Source organism: Hirundo rustica, chromosome 2 (assembly GCF_015227805.2).
Source record: "Hirundo rustica isolate bHirRus1 chromosome 2, bHirRus1.pri.v3, whole genome shotgun sequence".
NCBI classification, from domain to species: Eukaryota; Metazoa; Chordata; class Aves; order Passeriformes; family Hirundinidae; genus Hirundo; species Hirundo rustica.
Genome location: NC_053451.1, coordinates 1,581,616 through 1,595,326, shown reverse-complemented (window position 1 = coordinate 1,595,326; position 13,711 = coordinate 1,581,616). Strand labels below are relative to the sequence as shown.

General features: G+C 47.9%; 1 protein-coding gene across 5 annotated transcripts in view; it reads right to left on the bottom strand.

Moving 5' to 3' along the window:
* GDPD5 (glycerophosphodiester phosphodiesterase domain containing 5) overlaps positions 1-13,711 on the bottom strand; it is a 109,724-nt gene that overhangs the window by 16,697 nt on the left and 79,316 nt on the right. For all 5 annotated transcript variants that reach the window (XR_005699542.2, XM_040056305.2, XM_040056306.2 and 2 more), the window contains 6 exons: positions 11,538-11,641; positions 7,949-8,042; positions 7,330-7,389; positions 4,881-4,979; positions 3,536-3,629; positions 1,533-1,678 (listed from right to left, as the gene is read on the bottom strand). Coding sequence is in view for 4 of the 5 variants with exons in the window: in XM_040056305.2 (XP_039912239.1) it covers positions 1,533-1,678; positions 3,536-3,629; positions 4,881-4,979; positions 7,330-7,389; positions 7,949-8,042; positions 11,538-11,641 (597 nt within the window). In the remaining variant the exon portion in view is untranslated. The remainder of the gene's footprint in view (positions 1-1,532; positions 1,679-3,535; positions 3,630-4,880; positions 4,980-7,329; positions 7,390-7,948; positions 8,043-11,537; positions 11,642-13,711) is intronic.

The following is a 13,711-nucleotide window of genomic DNA, read 5'->3' as shown; positions in this document are numbered from 1 at the left end:
CCTGTCTGCAGCTGGACATCACCACATTGTGTCTTTCCCTTAATTAGCCAGGGCTTAAAAAAGAAACTCACGGCATCGTTTGTTGGGGAGGTTAATGAAGAAGCCTGGACAGAAGAACCAAATTTTATCCCAAATTAACTGCAGCCACTGCAAACCTCTGGCTGGTCTAGGGGAATGTGTCCCTGGCCGTGGCAAGGGGTTGGAACAAGGTGGTTATTAAGATCCCCTTCAGCCCAAACCACTCTGGGATTCTATGATTATGCACTAAAGGATCTGATCTTTTGCTTCATCAACAAGACTCAAGGCTATTTTCTTGTCCTTTTGGAAATATGGTCACCATTTAAATTTATTTTTTGTTAATTTTTTTTCCTCTTTATCTCTCCAGTATTAATCCCCTTGTGAGCCACAAACTGGACAAAAAAAACCCCCCGAAAAACAAACAAACAAACCCAAAAACCCCACAAAACAAAAACAAACAAACAAACAAAAAACCCCAACCAACCAACCCCCCCAAAAAACCCCACAAGGCAGGATTAAAGGGATACCCAAGAAATGGAATTTTCATTTTGGGCAAAACGATGCCCTTTGGAGGTTCCCTGTGTGGGGCTTAGTGTGGGACCTGCCAGTCCCTTGGATTTCAGCATTAGTGTCCCATCATGCCAGGTGAGTAACACACCACAGAGTTCTGTTTAAAGCATACAGTAAAACCTATCTTCAATCCCTATATTTTAGAGAGCATCCATAACTAACCCTGCCCGAGGCACGGGGTTAGAACTCCATGGTCTTCAAGATCTCTTCCCACCAAAACCATTCTGGGATTCTGCAACCCAAATTTTCAGTGAATTCCTCAACCAGACTGAAAATAAGTGAAAAAGCACAAAACAAACAGGAAAAAAACCAACCCAACTCTACAATGGACAAGAGGATAAACTCATAAGCAAAAGCCATCAGGGATTTAATAACTAGATACAGGAGATGAGACCTCATTACTGTACTGCCCACACAAGAAAGCTGAGGCTTGATTTAATGAAAGACGACCTGACCTGACACAGATTTATTTCCTGCTCTGGCAGAAGACGTTTATTGTGAGTGTTTGCTGCTATCGATCAGGCCAGCAGCCAGGTTAACTCTCTTGTTTTTAATAAGTAAAGAAGGCGTGCAGCAGAGCAAATGCTTCATGATTTCACTTGCACAGGCAGCACAAACCAAAGCTCTTTAGAAGCCTGAAGGAAAAAAAGCCACTCCAAACAGATGGTGACAGTGTTTGGGTAGCTAAGAGAAGGTGAAGGGAAGGATTCCACAATTCTATGAAAACCAGCAGCAGAAATGGCACAGAGCGGCCCGAGCAAGGCAAGGCAAGAATTGCCCTTTTCTTTGTATCTCAAACATCTGGGCTCAAGCCCTGCTTTACTTCCACAGCAATCCTAGGCAGCAGGAGAGCCTCAAAATCGTATTTGTTGTGTCCATTCCCATTCCCTGGAGGCTGCCAGGGCCAGCAGCACCCTGGGCACAGGGCTGGGGTCAGTACTCACCATCGGCGCCCCACGGTGCCCCAGGATGGCTGGCTTGGGTCCCAGGGCTGCCTTCTCCATGATGCAGGGGGAGGAGATGGAGAGGGGGACGAGGTAAAGTGCAACTACAACTGCCAGGTACGCAGTGAACATCAGCATCTGGGAAGCTGGCACGGAGAGAGAGAGACAAAGAGCTGGTGAAAACGCTGGCCTCGACCTCCTCACGCCACAGGAGCGAAGGCGAGACACCTCTGCCTTCCTCCAGAGGACAGACTGGTCAGTCAGTGCCTCTAGTGTAAGAGCAGAGCTCTGTGTTTAGGGAAGAAACATCTTCTGTTAAAAAAAAAAAAAAACCAAATCGAGTCCTGAAGGAGGTTTTAATTTCATTTTGTACTGGGGAAACAATAAGTGAAGTGAATTGCTCAAACCCCCAGAAATGAGGCTCAAAACACTGCTGGCATTTCCACCCTTTGGGTGGGACAGCACCGAATTTTGCCCTGCCTGACAAGAGAAATAATTCACCAGTCACACAAAGCTCAAAACGAGCCATGGCACCACAGCAGTGCATTTCAAGTTCATCTTGGTGGTTCACCAGCACCACGCAGTGCAGCTGCTTCTGCCTTGAGATTTGCACCAGAAAAATGCAGTAATGTTTTACTGATCAAGCTGGAGATGCTTGAATCAATCCCTGGGCTGTGAGGGAGCTGCAGTGCTTGGGGCCAGATGAGCAGTACTGCCTCCCATGCCACCCAATTCCATCTGTCAGTGGCTTCCCCTGGGAATCTTTGGAAGGTGCTGACAGAGCAACAGAATCACCCCCTGTGCCCCACAGATGTGTGCTCCTTAGAAAAAACAACAGGCACCTTTGAACTCTTCAGGTACCTGGAGCCACTTGAAACTGCAGATGTTACAGCAAAAGACTTGATCTTTTAAAAATTTAAAATTATTATTTATTTTGCAAACTCATTAAGGCTTTGGAACTCATGGGATAACCACACACCCCCCCTCCCCCCAAAAAAACCAAAAAACCAACCCCAACAAACCCCCAAACACACAACCCTCTCCCAATCAAACCCCTTAAAACAAATATTTGCAGTGGATGCAAGATAGAGGAGGTGGTGTTTTGGTTATTTTTTTAAGGGAAGGACAGAACAGCCCAGCTCTGCTCCTGGTCACAAGCGATCTGGTTTCACTCATAAATAGGCTCCTTTCTGCTCCCAGCCTCTAACAGGCTCATTCTCACATGTTCCCACAAGCCAAAAGTAACTCCAGGAACTCTGCCAGGGATTTTTTCCTCCTCTCTGGCAGAGATGCCAATCACTCAAGGAACTCAGTGACACCTTGCTAAGGGACTTCATGCTGTGTCCTGCACCTTAAAGGTGGCACCAGCACTCAAACACCAACCAGGCCCTGCAAACTCAGTCCAACCAGAACAACAACAACAAAACTTCATAAAAATCTGCTCAGAAAAAATGCCACAAAGAAATGGCAAGAATAGGCTTGCACGAAGGCCTGCAGCTGCTCCTGGTGTTTCCAGAAGACTGAAATCCTAATTTTCCATCAAAAGTGACTGTAGGTTCTCACAGATATTTCGGTTCTTTCCTTCTGCTTCTAACATCACCACGTCTGCACCAAAAAGCCTGTAAACTCTTCCAGGTAAGATGCCTTCCACGAGTAAAATTGAGTATGAAATAACCTTAATATCAAGAGATAGCACTGTTTGTTTATGGTTTGTTTTTTTTCTTCTTCTTCTTAAAAAGGAACAAAACAATCGAGGAACAAAAAGAGAGAAGGAAAACAGCTTCCTGGGTTATTAAAAAAATGAAAAAAGAAAAAGGAAAAAAGAGAAACAAGAAGGGAAAAAACAGAAACAAGGTCGGGGGGAGAAGCAAGGGGGGAAAAAAGAGAAACAAGGGGGGAAAAAGAGAAACAAGGAAGGGAAAAAATGAGAACCAAGGAAGGGAAGAAAGAGAACCAAGAGGAGCAGGCAGTGCCCACCCTGCAGGGACGCAGGAGGTACTCACTGGCTTTCTCTGTCCGTGCAAACTGCCCCGCCACCAACCACGACAGGGCTGTGACAGCTGCCAAGGCTCCTATATGCAAGAAAGGGGCTGTGGCCTGCAGGGCACAAGAACAGGAGAGGAAAATGCGATTAAAAACACCCCAGCACGTGGAAAATCCGTTGTTTTCGCAGGTTTCATTTCCAGCTGGGCTCTGCATCGTTCCTGCATCAGCCTCCTGCAGCTGTTTTGGCCATTGCTTCTTCCAAACCCTGCCACTGCCTTTGGCATTTGGGCTGCCCTGAAGGGAAAGGAGGAGAGCTCTAATCCCCTTTTAGGGGAATTTCTCCCTCAATAACACAGATATTTGAGAAAAGGGCTGCTGGAGAGAGCCCAGAGGAGGCCACAGAGCTGCTCCAAGGGCTGGAGTCCCTCTGCTCTGGAGCCAGGCTGGGAGAGCTGGGGGAGTTGGCCTGGAAAAGGCTCCAGGGTCAACTTGTTGTGGCCTTTTGGGACTTAAAAAGGGTCTGTAAGAAAAATGTGGACGGACTTTATTAGGGTCAGCTGCAGGAGGACATCAGGGGATGGTTTTAAACTGACATAGTGAAGGTTCAGACTAAATATAAGGGGAAAAACATCAGGATGAGTGTGGTGAGCCCTGGCACAGGGTGCCCAGAGAAGCTGTGGCTGCCCCTGGATCCCTGGCAGTGCCTAAGGCCAGACTGGATGGGGCTTGGAGCAGCCTGGGACAGTGGGAGGGGTCCCTGCCCATGGCAGGGGTGGCCCTGGATGGGCTTCAAGGTCCCTTCCAACCCAAACTCTTCTGGAATTCTCTGAACACACGGGACTGTATCACCAGGGTGCAGCACCGTGACACAAAATTGGAGATGCATCATCTGAGTTGTGTTTCTGCTCTCCAACTCCCTGCCCAAACCTTAAAAATACCCCAGTAAAATAAAGCACTCCTGAGAAATGTTAGTCACTCGTGTGAATGCCATTTCCACCCCCTGTATTTGCATAGATTTGCATACTCCCAAATACACGTCAGCAGTCACTTCTTAAGAAAAATGGGCAAAATATTTTTGGATTTTGGTTTTTTTTTTGAAGAAGAAGAAGAAGAGAGGGAAAAGGAACAGAGAGCAGATCTGTAAGAAATTAAATTTGTACATATTTTCCTTTCACACTTCTCTAGCCCTGCAGGATACCACAAGTCTTCCTCAGCACAATCTTCTCACCGCCAAGATTTCAATTTGGGGGTGTGACAACCGTCAAGACAGAGCTTCATCATACAGAAATACATGAATCCCATGGAATTCAGCTGCCCTGGCCCCTTTCCTGCCCCAGGGAAGCATCCTTGCAGCCAGCTTACCTGCAATGAAATAAATACCATCTCCCACTCGTCGTCCCAAAGCTGCGCTATCGATGACATGGTCACCACAGTAGTTATCAAGGTTGTCACCAGGCCAATCTGCAACAAATCAGATGGTATTTACAGGCTGGGGACTGTGGTTATTATAATGAATTGTATAGGTTGGGAAATGGAGAGAAAAAATGAGAACGTGACCTCCGTGCTGAAGGTGAAAAGTTCAAACCATCGAGAAGTGCCACGGAAATAACTCCAGCTGTAAAGACTGAAAATCTGGGCTGCCTGTCTAAAAATAATCCCCCACTTTCTGCCTGTGTCTGGTATTCAGCCTCTGCTGTTCTGCCAGAGCCAAAGGATGCTGCTGCAGATCCAAAATCGGCAGAAAACTGATCCCTAAAACCGAACGGATCACATCAGGTGCACAGGGCTCCTCTAGGCCAATTTCAGGTTTAACACCTCAGAGTAGCAAATAAAATCCCCACATTCCCAACATTTACAGAATCACTGTGGTACATGCAAACAGGATTCCCCTTCCTAGAGCCCTAATTCCCCTTGGTGCAGCCATCCTGTGTGTCAGAACACAAATCTCCAATCCTCCCTTTCCTCCTCCCATCAGCTCCAACTCCTTGCTGCTTCTTCTCCCCTCACACTCAACTTTGACTTGGCTTCCAACCCTGAGCTCTTTGCATGTCATTACAGGAGAAAATGGGAAGGAGATGTGAGGTTTGCCCATACCAGCCTTTCCCTCACACTTTAATCTATATTTGAAGTTCATTCAGTACAGGTCAGACAAAAATATTAACTTATTCCAGTCCTGTATCTCAACCTCCTCAGGAACCTGAGGGAGGTGTGAGGAAGGGAAGAGGCAGAGCAACACATCTGAGCTGTGATGAAAAGGGGGCTGCTTTGGAAAAAGAAAAAAGGAGGAAGGGTGGGGGTCCACAGGGTAGAACTGATCCCCACCAACACATCCCTCTCCTGGACTTACTCATCAAAGCCCACCAGCATGTCTGAAAAATAACATTTTCCCTGATGAGGAAACATATGTCAGACTCAATAACTGATAATTTATTTTGCTGCAGCAGTCAGACACTGCCTGCCCCCACTCTGACTGCATCCTCTTCCCCTGAGGAGGCATCATTTCTATCGTCTCTAAGGAAAAGAAAAAAAGAAAGAGAAAAATGCAGGGTGGGGAAGCCTCTGCTCTCCCTGTCCTGGGAGGTGTTCAGGCTCTGATCCCCAAGACCTCGTCACGTGCAGAATTTCAGGAGGAGCTGTGTATTGGCAGATTCAGGACCGGTCCCTTCATTTCCAATTAGCAGATTGCCAGCTACAATGGGATGCTGCCAACCCATTTTCTCTCCCTGCACACCCTTCCCCTCCTCTTCTGTGCTCCAAATATCTCTTCTTGTGTTTCACAGCAGTTTTTCTCCAACTGCTTTATGCACAAATCTCCTCGGGCCCGGCAAACCTCACCCTGCATGTTGCATACCCTCAGCTTCAACGCCAACATCTCCTTTTCCAGCTTTTCCAGCTGGTCCCTCCCAGCACACTCTGAACAGCTTCACATCTGCTCAGCCCCTCTCCAGGGCTGGGCTCAGCACAGAAAGGAGCCCAGAGAGGTTCATGGAGCACCTCAGTTGGGACTGAATCAGGCTGCTCTAAGCACTGGTGTTTCTCCACCTCCACAGGTGGCTTCTCTATCAGCAAGGGCCAAAAGCATTTCGCCAAATTCTCTGTCCCCAGTTTGCTCGTGAGGCCACACGTGCACCATGGACATTTTATGCTCTTCCCAAAGTGACACAGTGACAGCAAGTGCCACCCCCTGCCTGCTCCTTGGGTGTTGGAACCCTGGGCACTGGGAATTTCAGGTTTCTGAGCTGACAGGCACTGACCCTCAAGCAAACACTGCATTTGACCTGAGGCCTTGGAAAAGGCTTCCAAAACTGACTGATAGCACTGGGATTGTGAGTGTGCAGTTTGAACAGAAGTGTGTGATATCACAGGGTGGAAAACTTGGAGTTTAAGGTTTTCAAATACAGTAATATATATAAAGAAAGATGGAGGACTTAGGGTGCAGGCTAGTCTTTCTTTTTCACTTTCTTCTCCGTGGGTCTGGGTGGTGTTTTGTAATTGGGTAGAAAAATCCACACTGCCAACCACGGTTGGTTATTGGGTTAAAAGCGAAAATAATTTCAGTGTCATCTCATAATTGGACAGTTTGTGCTTAAAAGACCTTGTAGAGAGACGGAGCCATTTTCTACTTTGTTAGCTAGGACTCACAGCTTGTGAGGCTGTGCTACAGATAAGAACTAATAAACACCCGAGTCCGAACACAAACTGCATCTCCCAAGCATTTAATCCCAGCTCTAAGAGAAGAAAAGAAGATAAAAAAGCCATATTCAGGCCCCTGCATTCCCGAGGTCCTGCTCCCCTTGCAGCTGAGGTTTACCTTGTGCAGCCAGTGCAGGTTCATCTGCTGTCCCACGGCGATGTGACACAGAGCCAGGATCTGGGAGGCACAGACCGAGAGTCAGACAGGGGCACATCACCCCCCCGAGCACGCAGGGACACGTCACCATCCCGGGGACACCCCCACGAGCCGGCAGGGACGGGGGCACGATGGGCCGGCAGATCCTCCCCAAAGGCCAGGATGTGGAGGAAAAGGCTTTGGCCCCCAAGGTGCAGGGGGTCAGAGCCTGGCCCACGGCTCCTGGGGCTGCAGGAAGCAGTGCCTGTGCGTGGCCACCCGAATGGACACCACCTTGAAGGTCCCAGCACTCTGGGATGAAGGGAGACAGCTGCCACTTGTGCCCAGAAGTGGAAACTGGGCCACACTACGGGAAACAAGAGCTGTATCCCTCCTGTCTTATACTTTTGATCACCGGAGGTCAAAGACCATCCATTTCTCACTTTTAATTTCATGCAACTTATGGCTATAAGAGAAAGAGAATGAGAGAGAAATCGCTTCTGAGAGAAAAACTCCTTGACTTATAGATGGCCTGAGAAGCTCATGGCCTTTTTAAAGCCAACACACGAAGCTGTAAGAAATGGGATTTCCTTCTACTCACCAGTAACATTGTAATGTAGGTAAAGCCAGCAGCAGTTGTTACAAGGATTGGAATGGACCAGTCACTCCAGTATCCCATTCGGTTATATAAAAACCTGGAAGGACACATTAAAGAAGGGATTCAACACCAGAACAGCTTCACTAGGATTAAACAAGACTTCAGAAAACAGACCTCTCAAGAAAAGAGATAGGCAGCAAAAAGCACAAGTGACAACCGAGTGCTTTAATCCCTTATGGAAATTAACTGGATAGAGAGAGGCAGAGAAACCCCAGAACCCCTCCTGTACCTTCTGAGAGTTCAAACATGACCTGGAATCAAATTTTTCCGCTGGATTTTTAGGGGTAAACCAAACCAAACAACATCCCTAAACTGGCTTGACATTATCTCTGTGCAAACCCTTTGGCACAACAAGGACAAAGGATGGTTTTGGGGTGGAAATCAGCTCATTCAATGAACTGGCTGGGCTCTTTTCTTACCTCTTGGTGCCTTTTTTTTTTGGCTACAACTGACAGAAGTGCTGCGTTATATAAATACTGGTCAAAGACTCAAATCCCTCCCCAGCACCCAAATCCAGCATCATTCATCAGCCAGAACCTCTGGTCTGCTTGGACAAACTCTAGGGTGATTTTTGGGGCTGTCCTGTGCAGAGCCAGGAGTTGGACTCCATGATATAATTCAGGCTATTCTCTGATTCTAATTCTGTCCAGGAGGAGAGCTCCCCTGTGGGATCTGGAAAGCAAACCCTTGGGCTTGACAGGCATGGCCCACGTCCAGGTTCTGCTCAGGGAGCCAAAGAGCACAGAACCAGGGATCTGCAGGGATTCAGACGTGCTGATAGGAAAAAAGAGGGAAGAAAGGAAAGAGTGCTCCTCTGAAGTCTTTGCTGATGCCACCCCCCAGAGCTCCCTTAGCTCTCAGTCCATTTAAGTTTTTGCTCTGATGTCCCTTCAACGCCCCTCTGAGAGCACCAGGCCTTCACTTGATGTGCAAATGATTGTTTTAAATTGCTGGGTCCGTGGTAGTCGTGAAGCAGATGAGCTTTCTCCAGAACCAAGGAGGAAAACATTTGCCACACAGACTTGCATTTATGGTCCTGCTCCAAGGGGAACACAGGTAAATTACACATCCCCCACAAATCACAGCATCCCCCACAGCCTGCCTGAGCTAGAGTGCAGTGCAAACCTTAGACAGCGCAAATCTGAACCATAGTGCAATCGAGTGGAGACACCAAAAAGGGAAATGCCAGAAGCAATATAGTTCTTTTCATAAAAATTAGCTACAGAGGAACAAAGCACCCTCACTAACAAGGACCTCACTGAGATTCAGCCTTGAGGAAAAGAAAAAAAGGTAAAAAGCCTGAAGCAATAAATGCTGGGCCACAATTTTGCCTTGTCCTTCTAAAGCCCATTTCAATCCCAGAAAAGTCCCTTTGGTCCTTCCAAGTTGAAATGACCTAACTGCTGCCCAAGCTGCCGGACACACAGGTAAAAAAAAATAAAAAGCCTCCTCAAGGACGGCAGAGGGGAAAGGCCCTCAGAGGTTTGGACTGAAAAATCTCCCAGAGGATGGCGCAGAGCTGGAACAAGTCCCAGAGAGGGGGATGTCTTCATCCAGGCTTCAAGCTGACCTGCTGCTGGCAATGGGCCTCCTTGGACAGACACCTGCAGTCTCTCTCCACCTGCTGGGACAGGCTGAAGGAGTTCACTGAAGGTGACACGAGCTAGGAGAGCTCCCAAATATGAGCTCTGGAGGGCAGGAAGAAGCTCAGCAGCTCCTCACACCAATTTCACAGCAATTCCTTCCTTCTCCCAGTTCCTCTGGAAGGTGCTGGCAGCAGCCCGGTGTGGATGCCCCGTGCAGTAATGCTGCTTGCCTTAGAGAACACTTCCTCTCCTCTGGGGGAGCTCCCAGCTTGCCAATAAATCAGTGGAGCAGAGAGGAAGGCAGCAGGAGCAAGCAGCAAAGAAATCTCATCCAAAAACACCACCCAGAAGTGACGACGACAGAGGAGCAGCAAAGGTGCTGTTTCTAAACACCAGGACCTCACTGTGCCTCACCAGCAACAAGTTCAGCACCCTGCTGGGAATAAAATGATGCTTTCGACTCCTTCACACCCTGTCTGGCCCAGAACTGCTCTGTTTTCACGGAGCCCATGCAGCTGTGCTGGAAGGGAAGAGAGCCAGGCTCAGCCTGCACGGACCCAATGGAAATTATTTCTCCCCCTTGCCTGGAGCTGGCATGACTGTAATTAAAACCTCACCCTGTGTTCTCCTCCTTCTCCTCCCCAGCCTTTCCACAGCTGTTTTCCAGAAACCCTGCTCGACCTCTGGTGCCAGTGTGTGGAGCAGGGATCTAACACACACACACAGAGCGGATCCATTTTCAGCACGGAATGGCAGTGCCTGAAAATGCTGTTTTCCACCCAGAGAGCCTCTTCCAGGCCTGTGGTGCACAAGAGGGAATCCCATCCCAGTGCTGTGCACAACCCAGATGTGCTTCCAGCACCCTGGCTTGCATGGCAGGGACGGGGCTTTGGGCTGCAGGCGACACCTGGACGTGTTAAATCCCAAATACCTCTCGCATCCAGAGCAGACCTACACACCTCCTCCCATTCCTGCAAGAATATTTGGGGACCCAAAAAACTGGGCAGCACTGCAGCTGCAGCGCCCATTCACAGCATTCCCAGGGCTTTCCTTCATTTCTGAAGGATTGTTTTTAGGCCTTTCACAGCTTTGAGCTCGGACAAAGTCGGTTTTGCACTGGGGCGGACTTAGAGCAGTCGCATCCTTTGCCGAGGGTACAAACTGAAGAAGAGAGGGGGTCCAAAACACCACTTTAAGAAAGGAATTTTTATCATGCTGCTGCTACAAATAGTCCAGAGCCATGGTGATGGTTTCACTTCTCCCAGTGAGGGTGTGAGCAAAGAGAAAATACCCATTTCCTCCTGGGAGGAGCCAGTTCACATCACCATGTTGGTAAACACTCTCCCTACAAAACCCCAGCTCCAGCATCTAAAGCAGATGATTTATTTAAGGGATCAGCTCCCCACTGTGTTTTAAAATGCACTTTTACATCTCATGTTTGACAAGAAGATGATGTCAAAGCAGTTTGGTTAGAAGACAGCCCAAGGTGCTGTCAAAATGTTTTAAGATGCTGCCGATAATAAAAGGGAGAATAATTTCCAGCACTGGAGGCAGCTGGCAACACCCTAAATTCCAGCACATCCCACTGCAAAGCTCCTTTTCAGCTCCTTCCAACTTTGCATAATATTTTCCACACCCATGTGCTTCAGGCTGAATTTTTGCCATGGATATTTTGTGGAATAGTTGCAGCCAAATTGCTCAGTCACTTTCAAATCCAGCCAGCCATAAAGATAAACAAACAAAAAGCCCAGCCACGAAGTGAAGATGTGAGGCCACGTTACATCTGCACACAGATGAGGCAGAAGCAGCCCTCCTTGAGCCCCACTTCCCACCACATTTTCCCTTTATCGTCATTACAACTCCATCCAAAGGATCCAGACGGATCCAAAGCTGCGCCGAGCAGGTGCACCATGGCAACCAAATTTCCAAAAGGCAGCTCTACTCACCAGTTGATTTCATTGTAGTCGTTGTGAACTTCCCACCAGAAGTAAAACCAGACCAGGGTGAGGAAGAAGGACGAGGTGAGGATGAGGAACCAGAGGCGCTCCCACTGCGGAGGAAAAGAGAAGTCAGGGTCAATAGGATCCCATTTGATCCCGGCTGTTGTGACTAAGTGCAGTGAAGAGGCATTTCCAAAGGCAGGTTTCACACCTCTGCTCCCTGGGGGATGTAACCCTGTTCCCCAGGTCTGGGCAGAGGGGTCATTTATGCACATTCATCTCCTGGAGGGCTGGAAGGGCATTTCTCCAGCTGTCAGGGAAGCGGGGACATCTCTGGATATGGAGCTGGAGTTTTGTTTGGTGAGGGTTTTTTGTTGGTGGCTGTTTAGGTGGGGGGTTTTTGAGGCAATTGCTTAATTAACTTTTCCATTCTCAGAAATCTTCCCCTCCCTTGGGCTTAGCCTAAGCAGTTATCACATGGTGAAGATCACACAGCGGATTAGGGACGTTCCTACTCCTCATTCCATCCCCTGAGGTGCTCAGATCCTGCAGCGCCAAACCGCCCATCCCCAACCTTTATTCCTCCCACCACCACCACATATTTTAAGTGTTTTGCAAACAGACCACACCAGCACCAACATTCGGCTTTCACGAACACTTGGAATTCTACTCAACGCGCACAAAAGAAACCCCTCAAATAAATCTGTTCAGTGCCCCTGCTCCAGCACCATGGCTAAAATCCTAAACAAGGACATCAACCTGAGCCTTCAAACTGTCTCTCACCAGCACCATTTCCATGGGCTCCTGCTTGGTTTTACTCCTTGGCCTTAAGCAGTCCACACATGTTTTCATTCCAACAAGGAAAACACTGAAATAAATTCTGCATGGAAAATACTCCAACAAATCCTCTCTTCTCACAACGAGCAAGAAAAGATGAAGACTGGAAAAGGCCATGAGCGACTCTGCCACGATAATTCCCTTCCAGACCCTGAGCACACATTGATCTTTTTGGAAAATGCTCTTTTCTCTGGTGAACTCTCCCGGCTTTTTAATTATGCAAAACAACATAACCAATAGAGTGACAATAGAAACACTAAAAACTACTAGTTTTTGCCTCCCTTTCCATGCTAAGGGCTGGAGTTGTCTGCTTAACTGTGTGTTGACTGTTTTTTAATATGCATCACCCTGGATACCAATCTTGTGATAACAGCTCCTCCTTGTACCCTCCATCATAGGGGAAAAAAAAAAAATCCAAAAGAAAGCAATAAAAAAAGGTTGGAATGATTTCATTTTTGCCGTGCCAAAAATGATGTTCTTCGCTAGAAATTCCAAATTCTTGGCTGTATAACCCAAATCAAGACACCCAATTTTGCCCAGAGAAGCCGTGGCTGCCCCTGGATCCCTGGAAGTGTTCCAAAGGTTGGACAGGGCTGGGAGCAGCCTGGGATAGGGGAAGGTGTCCCTGCCTATGGTGGGGTGGCACTGGATGGGCTTCAAGGTCCCTTCCAACACAAACCAAGCCCATTCCCCTCCTTCTGGATGCCTTCCAGTCTGTACACCTCCAAGATCTCAAACCTCAATTTCCCCGTTGTTTGCTGGGATTTCCTTTCCCTCTCTCCATTTGGGTCTAACGCCTCCTTGCACATATACGCTAAACAAGGGTTATATTCCCACATATATTTGGGGTTTTCCAAGGCAAGGGAGGTTTTGGGTACCTTTTACGCTGAAGAACAACGTTGCTACAGAAATCCCACCCTCCAGCTCTTTAAAGGTCACTCTGGGCTGAGCTTTGCTGATATTCATGCACTGGATGGCACTGATTTGATAAACAAGCCAAGGAAAACGTTTTAAAACCTCTGAGCTCTTTTCCACCATATATATAAACATAATTCCCCCCTTCTCAGTTTCATGCAAGCAGCAGAGCTTGTGGCGAAAGCTCTCCAAAAGCTATTTTGGGTCTGCCCTTGAGGGTGCCCTTGCCATGCCTTGCTGGTTTTGTGAAACCCCAGGCAAGCTCTTCTGTCTCGAGGCATCCTTCAGTGAGCTCAGGCACAGTTCCCGGTGGGCTTCCAGAGAAACACAGAATATTTGATCTTTAAGGTCCCTTCAAACCGTTCTCTGATTCAGTGATCAACAGACACAATCAGAAGGGACCCAAAAGGAAATTATTGAAGACAGAG